Genomic DNA, 16,667 nt, shown 5'->3' on the forward strand with positions numbered 1-16,667 from the left:
GACGACAAGTCAAAGACAGAAGAAGTGATTCAAGACGGCTGAGGGATTAACACGCACAGAGGCAAACACAGCATCAGCACTCACCTTCACTGCCATCAGTCTGTCAGCAGCAGAACAAAATAATAATATGATCACAGAATGGCTGCATGCCACAACCACGAAACATCCTCATGAAGGAGACGTGTGGGACGTTTTAACCGTTGTCTCAGTGTAAATATACAAAAGCAGACGTTTAAATGAGGCAGAGACAGAAAGGTTGTTCGTGATGTTTGAAGATGAACGTTCATTCTAATCTTGGACACAGTCGTTTATGAAACTATGTCTCCACAAGGACGAGCAGCTGTTCTGGAGCGTCTATCACTTCCTCAGAAAATGGAGCATTTCCAAATTTCCATTTTATGAACTCTTTAAGGACCTTTTTTGTCCATGAGATGGAGGTTTACACAGATTTATATTATAACAACTGGTTAGGACATGGTTAATCTCTTGATTATATTATGATATTATGATTTTATTAAAGTTTGATCTATAAAAATAGTGAAATCAGCTTTCTTTTTTTTCCCATTTATTGTTTTTGTTTGTTAAACTCTGTGATCTGGTTGAAAGTCCTGAAAAAAGCCAGTAAGTGGACCTGAGTTGGGTTTTTTGTTGTTTTTTTTCAACGTGCTGATGAAACGATTTAAAGTTATTTTAACATTTTCTGGTTCCAGCTCTTTAAAATCAGATATTTCTTTGCTTTTCTTTGTTTTCTCTCATTTAAATATAAATTTTGGGGGGGTTTGGATTGTAGAGTTTAGATCTCTATCCCGTTCATGACAACTAACTATATTATAACACTGCCCATCAGTCTGATATAGATTTCTCATCTCCTCATATGCCACACATAACAGGTATAAAGGGCAGTTTGGGTTATTTGATGCAAGCAATTCAATTAAAAGTTAATTATTGATTAACTGTGTTCGTAAATCAGTGGCAGCAGGTCAGGAGGGGAGAAAGTATTCAGGGCCTCTGATGACTTCTGCTGTGATATTTATTCTTTATTATTCTCGTCTGGAGACAGTTAGCTATCTATTATGTCTGGGAGGCCAACACTGAGTTTTCTGACCCTGGTCGACACCTGCACTGCTCCTGCACTCCAAACAGCGTCTTCTCTATCTGACTTGTGCCCACTGTCTGTGACTCCAAGGCCCATGCACGGCCCCGTGTACCCAAAGGATAGAATATCCATAACAAACTGTAAGTGGACTCACAGATAACAGAGCTTCTTAGTGTACAAAGTGCTTGAAATACACAAATGTCTGGCCATTGTAAGAAGTTCAGTTCTTTCAGTGTCTTGCTCAAGGACACTCTGATCAAACCAACCTGAATTAATGGACAACTTGCTCCACCTCCAAGCCTCGCAGCCCAGATCAACCTCTTGTTCTACTTCTATATTCAGATCGTCGAGAAGTCTGAAAGAGTCGCTGCTGCATTTCAATCCTGCCTTCATCTGAGAATTAAACCTTCGTCATCGTCTTCTGAAAGAAGTATCAGCCAAATGTAAATGCTACTTTTCATATTCAGGTCACTGTGTCAGTGTTAATACGGCAAAATGGGACGGCACTCATCAATCAGAACATAAATCCCAGTAATTAAGGGGCTTCCCCCGCGAGGGGCTGCAACGCTCTGAGCGGGAGCTTTAAACGGCCAGTGAAACATGGAAGCAATGGGAGTAGCCTCCATCAAAGAGTCACCATGATGGATGATGACGAGGAAGGAGAAATGAAAGAGAGAGAATGGGCTCTGCTGTGTGCAGCTTTATAAAGGTCGCTGTATCCGGTGGATTTAGAAACAGCTCCCGACCAGGTCCAGTGAGAGCGACCTCATTTCAGTCTCTGTGGAGCAGCGGCGGTGAATGCTTCAGGATTCACACACAAACGTGTTCCTTCAAAAACCTGCACAGCACCAGAGAGAGCTCATGAACACAGGCGAGCACTTAGCAGATAAAGAGCCAGAAGTTTCCCTGAGGAGCTGCTGGAGACCAAAAACAGCTGAAAGAGACGGAAATCAGACATTCACATAATTTAAGCCTTAATATAATGTGAACAGTGAGTTGTATATAAATTCACCCTCAGTACAGTTGTCATGAACGGGGAAATTAGCTACAGAGACCAAAACTGTTTTTTGTACCAGGCTGTAAACAGGTTATTTCTGCTTTGACACATGGGGACTTATGGAGACTGACTCACTTCTGGACTGCAGTTTTTGGCACTTCCTGTGTTGGCTTCATTTCTCAGAATTAGAAACAGATGTTCCCAATTTGTGAAGAGCTCATAAAAAACTGACATCGCCTCATGCACCACAAATCGGATTAGAAAGGAGTTGTATGTTGCAGAGGCGTATCTATAGTCAGTGTGTCACAGGGGCTGCTGGCACATTCCCCAGACACCTCGGCAACCTAAAAAAGTATATCAGTCTAAGTCTGCACTATATTTAGAATATTTTCAACACTTTAACTTGCAGACAGACACAACCTCTGCCACAGGAAGCGGTCCCTGCTGTGATACACTGAATATGAGAGCACCGGTACAACTGAACCTTTAAAAATGATGTTCAGTTAGTTTAGCTCATTGTCTGTGGTGAATCATCAGTCAATGTTTTTAACCTTTAAACTTTAACTTCAGAAATGACGACTGCTGCAGATCATTTGTTCTGGGATATCTTTATCAACATTAATTAAAACAACAATCTTCAGTTGCGGGAGAACCGATCTCATTAATTAACAGTTGATGTTCGTCAGACTGCAGAAGAAAAGTCTCATTAAACAAATGCAGCAGTTTTAGAAAGTTATTATAAATAAAATGACTTTATTTTACTGAACTTTATTTATGTCTGTCTAAAAGAAAAGAGTTGTTCCTGTGCAGCTTTTTAATTAACTGACGCATCGATCACACTTTCTTCCTTCAGTCTGCACGTGCATTTATAAATACAGAAGTCCTTCTTAGTCCTTGACATCAGTCAAAACATGTGAAGGTATCGAAGCGTGTCGACCTGATCTGTCCATCACATCGTCTGTAAAACTCACGCTCACTTCCAGAGCATCTCCACGACTGTAATTAAGAAATACAACTTTTATCCTCTCTGCATCTAATTAGTAATTAGACCTAGAGAGATGCCTAATTACATTACTCTTCTGCATGCTTAAAATGGTTAATTATAATGTTTTAATTACCAAGGATACAGCTCATTTCATAAGCTTTAACTCCATGAACCTACGTGTGTGTCATCAGCTGGAGCTGCAGGCCTGTTTTTATCACCGGCTTTATCTTTTCTAACGGAGACCACAGCGATGAACCAGAAGATGAACCCTTAAAAACAATGATCATGTTTGATAAGAACCGTGATTCTTCCACAGTAACTACTCAAAGAGATTTCACTGCTATTCACAGCCTCTTTCAAAAAGCTTGTATCTCCCTGTAATCCACAAAGTATCATCACGGCTGAATTTAAAGACTACAGAAAATGGTGCTCCGAGGATAATAAGACAGAAATAACAGAAGGCTCTCAGAGGCTCGGCCCACTGAATTAAATATGAAGCTCGTCTGGAAGATGAACACGTCTGCTGGCTTTTTCAAGCTGAGTTAGGAGACTCGACAGAATCAGATACAAATCAAGACGCGCCTGATTGGTTTGGAGATGACAGCGTCCCACAGAGGACGCGCAGAGTATGTATCACGCCGTGGTGACGTGGTGAGTTTGAGTCCTGCTCGAGATTTATTTACACGTCATCCAACAGGATGCTACTTTGTTCTGTTTTGACATTCCAGCTGGTTTCCACTGAAAACACATTTTTACTAATTATCAGCCAGAGACAGACTAAACATGTCAGGACAAAGTTAAGTTTAAAGTACAAGTGCACACTTTATTTATCAAGTTTTTCAGTCTTTTTGTTCGGCTGACACAAACAGATTTCATGTACATTGTATGTTGTTGTTGTTAAACCTCCTCACCTGTCAGTGGGTCAGTTAAATAAAGTAAATGAAGCCCTGGCTGAAATAAAATACTTGATGTCAGACACTTTCCTCCAGTTAAACCGACGTACAACATCTGACATGGCAAACTGAAGTGAACTAACAACTTATGCTCGTCAGCCAGAAATCTTTGTGTATTTTGTGTTTTCATCATTTGAGAAACATCTAAATCATTCCAGCCACAGATCTGAAGAAGCTTTTACTGTACAGAGTCAGTCAGAATCAAGTGCAGAGCCTACAGTCAGTCCAAAACGCTGCAACCGGCTTTTAACCACTCAAAAAAATATTACCTTGCATGTTTATTGCATATTTTATTTTTAAGGCCTGGCCTGTTTCCCTTTAATCCAGACTCACCCAGACGTGCACATTTAGAAATATTCTGTGAACTCTCACTCTCATATACTTGACAGCGCTTTAGTTTTTTAGAAGATGTGGTATATATATTTATATCGTTTATATTTTTTACTTACTTAATGTTTATTCTGCACCGTCTACACCAAGTCAAATTCCGTGTAAGTGCAAACCTACTTGGCAATAAATCTGATTCTGATGCTATTTAAAATTTGTTCAAACCCTCAAAACTTTAGTTTCCAAAGATACCAAATAAAATGTCAGGCTGAAGTTAGGAGTGTGAACAAAACAGAACAAACTTAAAGCTGCTTTAGGGGAAATAAAAAAACCTTTCACTGCTTCCTTCCACTAAACTTCACAATGACGTATGTCAGACAAAGCGATTCAACCTGATCTCAGATCTGACATTATTCTGCATGTCACCTTTCTTGTCTCTGCCAGGTGTGTACTACGTCACTGTTTCCTCCACTTGCACGATTACAGACAGACAGACAGACAGACAGACAGACAGACACACAGACAGACAGACAGACAGACAGCTTTCTCTTACTGCACTCTGTAATACCACACCAGCGTCTCTCACTGTGCATGTGTCGTCTTCTTTCCTCAGACTGTTTCAAGAAATAAAAATATTAAGCTTCATTTCTCCATCAGTAATTATCATCATGGTTTCATCTATCAGAGAGCTACTTCATCATTTAGTCTATAATAATTCAAAAGAAACATTTTTATTAACTTATGTTTGTATTTCTATTTATTGTCCCTCCTCCATATCTGTTGTAATGTAACGATGACAGTATGAGGTAACAAAAACATCACACTTCTGAGTTACAAATATTATTTTACATTTATATTACATTTCTGCCACGTTCTATAAATAGAGTAAATCTGACACACTGCACCTTCAACCTTTAGCTCACATTGTGCTGCTGTTACTGATGCACATGAGGACACGATGCCAGATAAATATATATTTGCAAGATGAAATCAAGAAGCTTAAAAGCTTAAATCACAATAATCGAAGATGTTTGGAAGCAGAAAGTCAGCAAATGTTTCCTCACTGGTGGAGGTTTCATACCTACATATTGTGTATATATTATTACTGTAATGGAAAATGTAACTAATCCTCACTCAGACATTAATGGCACATTTAAACCCAGCGCTCTCGTGAAATGTTTACACCAGCAGCCACAGCCTGAATCTGAATATTAAACTAAAGATACGTCCATAAGTTTGAATCTGTGGCAACACGAAGACGAGCTGATCAGCTGGACGTGGATCTTTGTCCACAACATGTCACAGACACACACACACACACACACACACACACACACACAGTGGTGGTGCTGGGAAATTCAACCACTCAACAGAGGAAATAAAGAGAAAAAACGGAGCCAGCGCAAACGGTTTTCACAAATGATGTCATTAGTGAATCAAATGTTACTAATGAACGGACTTATGGGAAAAGACAGAGAGAGGAGGGAAGGAGGGACATGAGGAAAGCAATGAAGGGGAAAACGAAAGAGAGGAGGAAGGAAGGGAGGGACACGACAATAAAAGAAAGGAAGCAATGACGAGGAAGAAACAGAGAAAGGAAATAATGAAGGAGTGTCTCTGTCATCCTGAGGAAAGAAAGACGGACAGAGGATGAAATACAGACATAAAGGAAGGAAGAACGGAGAGTAGAGGAGCAAGAAGGAAACTGGAAGGACAGAAGGATGAAATGAAGAAGATTGAGTGTAACCAGATGGAGAGAAGGAAAGAGGAAATAAAACTAGGAAATAAAGGACAGAAAAGAAAAAGTAAAGGAAGGAGGGAGGGACATTAGGATTAATGAAGGAAGGAGAGAAAGAAGAAAGTGACCAGGACTGTAGAAGGAAAGAAAGAAATGAGGGAAGGAAGGGAGGACAGAAGAAAAGGGAAAGAATGAGGGAGGATAAAACAAAAACAATGAAGAAACAAGGAAGGGAAGGAGGAAAGGTAGGAAGATGGAAAGACAAAGAGGGATGTGAAGACAAAAGAGGCAGACAGAGGAAATACAATCTAAAGGATTAAAGAAAGAAACAAACAAAGGATGGGCAGAAGGAAGGAAAGGAGGATAAGGAAGGAAAAATAAACTCAGGGGAGGATTAAAGAAAGAAAGAAGGTGGAGGAAGGGAGGAGAGAGGAAAGGGGAAATAAAAGCAATGAAGAAACAAACAAACAAACAAGGAGAAGGAAGGTAGGAAGATGGAAAGATATATATATATATACAGAAAGAAAAATGCAGAAATAAAGTCCAAAGTCAAAGAAAGAAAGAAAGAAAGAAAGAAAGAAAGAAAGAAAGAAAGAGCCCTTCAGTGTCCGGCCTGGTCTGGCTGTTGGAGTGTGGAGCTGGCAGCCGCGAGCTGCAGGTCAGATTACGAGAACAAACTCCAGAGAAAATCTCAGTTTGGTGACAAAGGTGAACGACCCGGCTGAGCAAATCAAAGACTGCGAACGAGGGAAAAAAAGAAAAAGGAGCTGGAGCTGGAAAGATTCAGAGTTTACTGTTCAAAGAACGATCTGATTAGAAGTCTGTTTGTGCTTCACCTGCAGTCCAGCACAGCAGAGACGGCTTCAGTCCAATCAGACGCTGCGATTATTCAAAGTGCTTCCACATGATGATCGGATCATCTGAGCTCAGTTTCCTCAGCATTGTTTAAATGTCCGTGCTCCTCAGAGTGAGACATCCTGACATGTTGGCACTCATCCTCGGACACAGCTGAGAAGATTTTATTGGTGTAGTAAAAATGTGAAAGAGGCTCCAGCGGGCTGTGTTTCCTCAACAGTCTCCTAAAAGTACAGTATGACATGTTTCACTTATTTAAGCAGCAGGACGTGTTCGACAGAGAAAATCTACCTGGATCAGACTCACGTGATCGCACAGATTTTTATCAGGGAGGATTCAAAAGGTCAAATAAGTGTTTAAAGGGTCACATGTGAAGGATTTAGTGCCACCTAGCAGTGAAGCTGCAGATTGCAACCAAGTGAATACTCAGCCACACCTCTCCATGGAAGAGGACCTGCTCCCTCTGTAGATATAAAGAGTTCACTAATGAAAACACACTAATGAGTATTATATTATATTCCATTCCTGACAATAAATACTCCATAAATCTCACACACTGGACCTTTAATCTCGAGCTACGACATCAACTGACAGAAAAATGAGCCGGCAACTTATTAATAATCAAATAAAACCACAAGTCATTGATTTAATTTAATTTTTGTCCAAAATTAACAATCATACACTGATTGAAGCCTCACAAATGTGAAGATTTGATGTTTTGTTTGTCATATTTGACGATAAACTGATGAGACATCATAACAGACATTTTTAACAGTTTGTAGATGAAATAATGAATCAAGAAAATAATCAGCAGATGAATTGATGATGTGAGAATCTTTAGCTGCAGCTCTAGTTTACAATCAGGCTCCAAGGTTATGCAATTAAAAATGTGATATTCAGATTATGTCACATGTTTCTGTTGTTTCCTCACAGGCTGGATTGGTTTGATCAATGACTCACTGATGATCAAATATTTGTCTGTGTGACTAATCGATGCTCCTGCAGCACGGCTGCTCTTCACCTCTGTTCAGGCTACAAGTCTTTGTGTATTTCTTTACACTTTAATGCATCAGAAGAAAAAAACCCTGCAGCCAAACACACCACATCTCCTAATCTGAGCTGGCATGGACCCAGCCACAGTCCCAGCATGCACCGTTCACACTCTGTATATACGCTGTGTTGCAACACGGAGAGGTTGGCGACCACCACACCTACACTTACACCAGAGGTTATTTCCACCTCCTCCACCCATCCAGGCGCAGGCACCAACAGGCGGATACAGACCTGAGCTGCCTGACATGATTTCTTAATACCAGCCTGAGGTGCTGACAGGATGCGTCCTGCGCTGTCCGAGCCCGTGTTCTCACCTCACATGTGCAAATCCAAGAAATGCTTCACAAGGCGTTTGCGCACGACGCACGGGACTTATGGAAAGCCTCTTACGTGCACCGGAGGTTCTCACGGGCTGGAAAACACCGACAGGCTGCTGCCAGCCTGCAGAATAACGATGGAGCAGGTTGGTGATGGTTTGTAATGCCCCAGCTGTGCATCATCTCCAACACCTCCACCACCATCCTCAGCCTCAGGTTTATCAAACACATGCACATCAACATGCAGCACACACTCTCCTGCAGCTCGGCGCCGTGCGCAGCGCCGCTCTCTCTCTCTCCCTTTATCCCCCCCACAGTTCACTCACTATCAGCGGGATGGTCCGGTCGTCCCGGTGGATCTCCAGCCGACCGGAGACCACCTTCTGCCCATGGCCCCTGCCGCGGGTCTGCGACGCCGACGACGAAGGCGACGACTGGGGTTTGTTGTCCTGCCACAGGTAATAAAACGTCCCCAGGATCCACGCAACGGTCAGAATCGCGATGGCGTTGGCCCGTATCCTGCGCATGGTGAGCCCATATGGAGGGCTCCGGAAGGGGAGCCCGGCTGGTTCAGGTCCACGTCCTCGGCAGAAGGTGCAGCCTCACCGCCGGTGATGGGTTGAGTCGCAGCGCAGACAGACAGCCGCTATCAGCCTCTCCTCTGCCGGAGCGCTGCCTCTCTGCTGGGATTTGCGCACTGACAGAGCCACGGTCCTAGCGCCGAGTCATATCATCCCCCTACACACACACACACACACACACACACACACACACACACACACACACACACACACACACACACACACACACACACTTAAACACACACACGTTCACACTCACACATTATCCATCCGCTGAGGAGAGGATGTGTAATCTGCATCCAGCAGCTGAGCTCCTGAATTCACACATATGTGCAGATGAGGAGGAGACAGCTGAGAGGACAGGAGGACAGGAGGACAGAGACATGTCATGTCTTCATCTGTCTGTGTGTCACTGGAGCTTCCCTTTAAAACACAAACCGCCCTGTGTGTCTGCATGCAGCTGACTAACAAACAGCATGCAGATACAGGTTTAGGGTCGGTGCAGATTATGGATGAAGATGATTCTGTGGGAGAAGAAGAAAGATCTTTATTGTCACTGTCACAGGTTGAAAGTGCTTCTAGTCAGTCAGTGCAACATAAATAAAATCCTGGCATTAAAGTGACTAGTAAGTGTTAAAATAACTAGAATAAATAAGAATAAAGATACCTGAGACATTAAAATGTACTAAAATAAATAAAATTAAACATGTGCTAAAATCAAAATAAATACTAAATATGCTAAAAGGAGCATACACCCATTACGTAAAACATTAAAACATTGTGCACATCATTTTTTGGCAGCATTCACAGTGGCTATTGCATTTGGATAAAAAAGAAATCAGGGTTGTTGATTGATGGAGGACTTTGGAGGTTGACTGATGTTGGCACTGTCACCACTCCACTTATCTTCATCAGGGTCACAGTGTGGCTGAGCATATCCCAGCTGAGTGAGGGCGAGGGCGGGGTGCAGCGTGGACAGGTCATCAGTTCATCACAGGGAACATTCACACTCACACTGACACCTCCGGCCAATTTAGAGTCTCCAATGAACCTGTTCATGTCTTTGGATAAAGGAGAACGTGCAACCTTCTTGCTGTGAAATGCACACACAGTTTTAGTTTTTCAGTCTGTTTCTAAGATTTCTGCACTCACAGGTGGAGTGGAGGAAATTTCATTTCTAGTGCTCGATGTTCTCAAAAAATGACTTAAAAATTCAACAGCAGCGTTTCTTTCCAGAAACTCTCCCTGAACAAACCTCAGGCCTCACTGTGAAGAGTTCAATTAAACATTTAAAGTGAAACATTAGAGGTAAATTAGAAAATAAGTCGATGATTTCAGTGAAATGACTCTTTCATTTCCAGCTCTGCTTCCTCAGAAATGCAATCTGCACCTTTACTGCAACACATGCATCCTGACTGCACGAGGAGACTCATTATTCTGCCTATGCATTTTAAATGAAACATTTAAATGAAGAGCCTGCAGCTCACGCAGAGCAAATTAAGCAATGCAGCTGACTCGATCACAAAGAAAAAAAAAATAGAGCAGCAGTCTTTGAACAGCGGCATCATGAATATTCAACTCCTCCTGAGTTAATTCTGGATTTGCACAGATGACCTCTGCAACTATGACTTATTCAGCGCACGAATAAATCAGAGGCGCAAGAAAAAATGTCAGAATACATTAGACCGAGAGGAACCATCTCCAAAAAAATCCATAACGGCCTTTAAACGCTGCACAGAGCAGCAAAAACACCCCAGAGCCATAACAGAGCTGAGGAGGCTGAATGTTTTCATCTTATTCCTTCTCTGGTAGAAGAAACATAAAAACAGCCCATAGTATGAGCTCATCCAGCTCCACCTAACAGCAGTATACTGTGTGTGTGTGTGTGTGTGTGTGTGTGTGTGTGTGTGAGGCATACACACAGCTGGGTCCACCACCACAAACATCAGGAATCAGGAATTTTCCCTCATCAGTAACATAAAGCATAAAGAAACCTGATCTGGGGTCAGCGGGGGAGAATCAATAACTGCAGCTGTACGCGGTACGCCGTGATGTCATCATCAATCTGTGAGGCAGTTATAATGTGATAAAACAGCACGGACCTCGTGGGGTTTTATTTCTCCTATGTACATATTTTATAACAGAAAACCCAGAGTGATATACTCAGGACTTTAACCCTTTAACTGCCTCATCTACATTTATTCCTATATAGAATACTTATCATATACAGTAATTATGTTTTTAATACGTCAAAATACACGTTGCCTCTGCCACCACCAGGCTAATGTAAAAATGTCAATCAAAGCGTCCACGCTCTTAATCCTGCATAACTTTAAGCCTTAATATAATGTGAACAGGTGAGTTGTATATAAATTCACCCTCAGTACAGTTGTCATGAACGGGGAAATTAGCTACAGAGACCAAAACTGTTTTTTGTACCAGGCTGTAAACATGTTTATTTCTGCTGTGAAGTTGGACATTTGGACATGGGGACTTATGGAGACTGACTCACTTCTGGAGCCAGCCTCAAGTGGACGTTTGAGGAACTGCAGTTCACTTCATCACGGCCACGGCGGTTGCTGCTTGGTCAAGTACAGCATGTTGTGTTTTGAGCTCAGATTTCTGTCTTTGCATATGAAATTAAAACATGTTGCATCATAAAGGGAAGAAGAAAGCGAAAGTACAGTCAGCTGTGATATTGTAAATATTGAGCAGGATGGGACGTGAGAATGCAGAACAGAATGTGCATATGGACACTAACGGATATATTGGAGCTGACATTTACTGTTGATGTTTTAGAAAGATTCCCTCGCTGCTAAATAAAATATCGATGTGACATTTCGCAGCCTTTATTTGACCAGTGGTCTCCAGGGACGAGAGTAATGCAACACCACGCAACAGAAATGAAACTAATGATGAATTTTATTACAACAAATCCGTCATCTGTTTAAAAGAGCCGCTTTTCTTCTGGGGTTAATTGAATCAGCACTGCAGGAATCAAAGAGTGTAACGAGCTGCGGGCAGAGGTCTATCACTGTGTCTGCTGTCTCTGAAGCCCGGCGCTTGGAGGTTAATCTCATTATACATGTAAGCTGCTATTCCCTCCATTCAATCCTGTCACGGAGAGAGCCATCAGCCAATGAGATCGGCCCGCATCCATCTCGTGCATGGAGAGGGAAGGTCACAGAGGTCAGAGCCACATCTGGCTCAAGGCTGCGAGATATTTGTCTTCATTGGTACGGACAGGGCTGCGCCTCTCACGGCGCTGCTGTCACTGTTATCTCTGGGGAAGACAGTGACGCTCCAAAGCATGGAGGAAAAAGTCATAGTGCATAATCAGACAAGGAACGGATAGAAGCACACAGCAGTCGTGGTGAGGTGTCGGTGCTGGCAGATCCGTTGGGGAATACTGCACACTGACAGCCTCTGGACCCGAAACTGCTTTGGTTATGTCAAGATTACTGGGTGCAGAGAGGAAATGAGGCTGCTGCATGCAGCGTTTCCAGCAGGGTCAGGCAACCACCAGTGTCAACAATCCCTCTCCTGGGACTCATGGAAAGACAAAGCTTCACATTCCCATGTCTGCTGTGAAAAAAAGAAGGAAAGTTTCCAAAGTTAAATATAACGGGTGGGAACTGAGACTAAAACGCGGCTCTGTCATGAGTCGTGTTTGATCAAAAATCAGGACAGTAATCACAACAAGCTGGAAGATGATAAGATACTGAAAAAGGTTTTTATGGTAAGTCAGCCTTTACTAAGAGGTGAAACTATCAATGTTTGAACGTTATTAAACCATGTTCTGCTGTTCCATAGGTCCATCAGAAGAACAGGTCATAAATTAGAAGATCAAGAATAAAAACAACTTCACAAGGTTGTAAAAAAGATCCGAGTGTTGTGTCACTAATAGTCTGTTTATCAGACATGATATTAAATTATTAATAACGAGGGATAAACTCTGTAGTTCTAAATATGTTAACAAGTCATTTTATAAAGGCTCATGAGTTTACAACTTTCTAACAAGACAACAGGAGATGTTAGTGACTCGTCTGTTCTACATTTTGCCAGCTCGTGTATCATTAACTAAAGTATTGCACAAATCAAAAACGTTTGACCTGATGAAAAGTTAAAGCAGCTCTGTGATGAAGGGCGTACCCCGCCTCTCACACAGTGCCAGCTGGGACCGGCTCCAGCCTCCAGCCCTCTGTGACCCTGATGAGGATAAGCTGGGACGGAAAACGGGTCGATCGAACGTTCAAGTGTCACAGAAGCTGTTACCAATCCATCCTGAAGAGGACACACGGAAATATTAAAAACCGAGCACGTCAAGTGGATTGAGAGGATTCATCCACCAATATTATTATAAATGATAATAAACGATGAATGGTTGCAGAGTGTGTTTGCACATGAAGGGTTAAACAGTTGTCGAGTGTGTGTGAGCGCTCTGCTGCGTCCTCGAGCAAAAAACAACTCGACCTGTTTGTTTTCAAGGACATCAAAGGAAATCCAGGAATTTATAGAAAGAGTTTATGTGTTATAGATGCTGAAAGTAAGACGTCAGTGTGTGTGTGTGTGTGTGTGTGTGTGTGTGTGTGTGTGTGTGTGTGTGTGTGTGTGTGTTTTCTGCAGACTCTCCCGCAGACCGTCACCAGCCATTTAGTTCCGGCAAGAATGATTGTTGGCATTTCAGACAACTACGGCAAAATGGAGAATCCCAGTACCCACACACACACACACACACACACACACACACACATAACACACTCTCTCACACACACACACATGCAATTACAAATACACACACACACACAAACACACACACAGGTCTCATTATTCATGTTTGCACATACATCTTGAAGAAAGATGAAAAGAAAAACACAGAGGTCTTAGTGTAAATATACACACACACACACACACACACACACACACACACACACACACACACACACACACACAGTCCTGTAAGCCTCTATGGAATCCAGTGTGATAACAGTGGAAACTCAGCCAGTCGCCTCGCGGCTGTAACCACTGATCATCGAGCTCTGAGACATACAAGTTCATTCTTGTGTGCATTGCGTGTGTGTGTGTGTGTGTTATGCAAACATCAAGTGTCAGCGCACACACACACACACTGACACACACACTGACACACACACTGACACACACACACACAGTGAGCAGGAATTCATCTGTCCTGATGTGGAGGGACTGAGCGCAGGTTTCCCATGCTGCCTCACTGCAGACCAGAAGACGACTGTGACCAATCAGCAGCTTCAGTTTGACTTTTTATCTCCTGAGAGTGAAACACTCGACGTCGCCGCGACAGCAGCTGTTAAACTGATGTCGTGTCTTGTAGTTCCCTGACTCACAGAGATCATCGCGTGACGAAACGTTTTCACTGTCACTCGCAGTCAAATCCACTTTTCCTCCGTCAGTGAGGAGTCACGAGTTAACAGGAACGTTTCACATCTCTGAATGCTGACCATTTAAATTAGGCCTCATGTTCTGTATGCTCAGTGTTTACCTGCATCTTTTCAATGCAACAATTATGTAACAATTTAATATTGATCTTAGGATTTTAGATGACCTGAGGATGCTTTCTTGCTGAGAAGATTGACACTGTCTTATCTGAAGCTGCATAGTGGAAACATGGGGATGCAGCTCGGTCTGCTCGGTCCAATGTAACATAATGAGCTTCTATAGCTTGTTTGTTTTTTATACGTATGAAACCAAAGTGTAAAAAAACAGAAGCTGTCGTTTTATGGTCGGTTATATGCCAGAAGTTCTTGTTCTGGAGCAGCAGCATCTTGTTAATTATTGAGCTTTAGAGGTTCTGTTACCTTCAGACTGAGCCACATGTACAGTCTCTATGCTAAGATAAGATAATCAGATCCATATTTAAAGTCAGTTTAATAATCCGACATGTCGTTAAAGTAAATAAATGCATTTCCAAGAAAAAGTCAAACTTTTCCTTCGAGTCTGTCTCGAGTACGACGCTTGTAAGTTTGAACTGCTTCTGTTTACAACATGAAACTTTAAAACTAAAACTGCATTTGCTGAAACTCTCGACTGTGTACCTGATGGAACTCTATTTTCCCCCTCACTACACTTCAGACCTCCTCTGGCTGTTTATTAGCAGATTTTACATCCAACATGAGAAAAGCTCGTAAAAAAACATGTTGGGCAACTTTTAATGACGCTGTAGAAGCAGCCTGCCTGCAGGGAACACTGATGCAGATATTCATGGTACCAAGAGGATGAACTGTGATAGCCGAGCTCCATCCCATTTTCTTCCTCTTATCCGGGGTCGGGTCGAGGTGGCAGCAGGTTTGGCAGGATGCTCCAGATGTTCCTCTCATTCCAGCTCCTCCTGGAGGATCCCAAGGCGTTTCCAGGCTAGTTGGGCTATGTAGTCCATCCAGCTGGTTCTGGATCTGCCATGGGGTCTCCTCCCAGTTGGATGTTCCCTCCAAAGGAAGGTGCCCAGTGGGGCATTCTGATCAGATGTTGAACCATCTCAGCTCAGCTGGATACGTTCAAACGTGAAGGAGCAGCAGCTCTACTCTGAGATAACCCAAAGCTCATGACCATGAGTGAGGGTTGGCAGCTTTGGACAGAACCGGACTACCGGTTTCTGTTTCAAGTCTCTATGTTCAGCAAAGCTCCTGCAGCTTCACGTCTAACCAGACAGACAGATCAGAGCGCTGCTGCCACAAGTGAAGTATCTCTGGGTGATGGAAGCTGGTTTGTTGAGGCTGATCAACAGGACAGATTTAAACTACTGAGATCTGACATTCAACCTTTACATGGAACATGTGTGATACCAAACTCCTGAACTTAATCTGAGTTTGCATGTTCTACTTTTGTCCAGTCTGCAGCATAAAACAGTCAAATATCACATTATCTCACAGTAGCGGGCTTCTCTCTTTATGTTGCTGTGTTGACTAAATAAATAAGTACGACTGTTTTCTTAATCAGACACGTCGCGGGCAGCTTACAGCGTTTTTCCCCCTGAGGAGACGTCTGCTGGAACAAAGCATCTTTGTGGTTTGTTTCATGCAAGTCATAAGTACCAGCCGGGTGGAGCAACAGGATCCAGAACAGGAAAGTACACTAACCTGACGGTGTCTACGTCTGTCTGTGTCCTGCTTTAAAACACACACACACCCCACACACCTGAGCTGACACACACACGCAACAAATATTTGCAGCTGAGATAAAATCGCTGTTTTCTTGTGTGTTTGTCTGAAAGTTCACAAAAGCATTTAGGTTATTGTCGCCATAAGGGACAACACATCCGGACTGCCACAGGCGAGCCAACCAGGAGCCACTGAAGGCCGTGTTGTCACAAGGCACAGCAGGGATTAGGAGCCAGCCACAATGTTTCCACACACACACACACACACCTACTAACAACACATCAGCATAATAACTCAGGGAACTTAATCATATGAGAAGATTAAAAAAAAAAGATGCTTGCGAAGACGTTTTTCATAAGAAACACAGAGCTAGATTTCAAGGGAAATATATTTTGCTATGACTCAAAGCTCTTCCTTTCTATGAAACGGGTATTAATACTCCACTTCCAACCCTGCTGTGGCTTAGCAGGCAGCCAGCTGTCTGAGTGTGTGTGTGTGTTACAGTTAAGTCTGTGATTGTATAAGCCGGAGTCAGCAAAGAATAAGTTCAGCAAAAAATAGAAATAAAAAGATTTTCGACAATCCTCAAACTGTGAAAATCAACAACCAGGCTGCAGCGTTCACGGGAA

The 16,667-nt window shown here is 42.7% G+C and overlaps 1 protein-coding gene across 1 annotated transcript in view; it reads right to left on the reverse strand.

Annotated features, from left to right (window-relative positions):
- Nucleotides 1–9,058, reverse strand: part of galnt16 (UDP-N-acetyl-alpha-D-galactosamine:polypeptide N-acetylgalactosaminyltransferase 16) — a 40,308-nt gene extending 31,250 nt beyond the window's left edge. The window contains exon 1 of the mRNA XM_010751182.3: nucleotides 8,648–9,058. Within this exon, the coding sequence (XP_010749484.2) occupies nucleotides 8,648–8,848 (201 nt within the window). The 5' untranslated portion in view covers nucleotides 8,849–9,058. The remainder of the gene's footprint in view (nucleotides 1–8,647) is intronic.
- Between the last annotated feature and the right edge of the window lie 7,609 nt (nucleotides 9,059–16,667).

Source organism: Larimichthys crocea, chromosome XXIV (assembly GCF_000972845.2).
Source record: "Larimichthys crocea isolate SSNF chromosome XXIV, L_crocea_2.0, whole genome shotgun sequence".
NCBI lineage: Eukaryota > Metazoa > Chordata > Actinopteri > Sciaenidae > Larimichthys > Larimichthys crocea.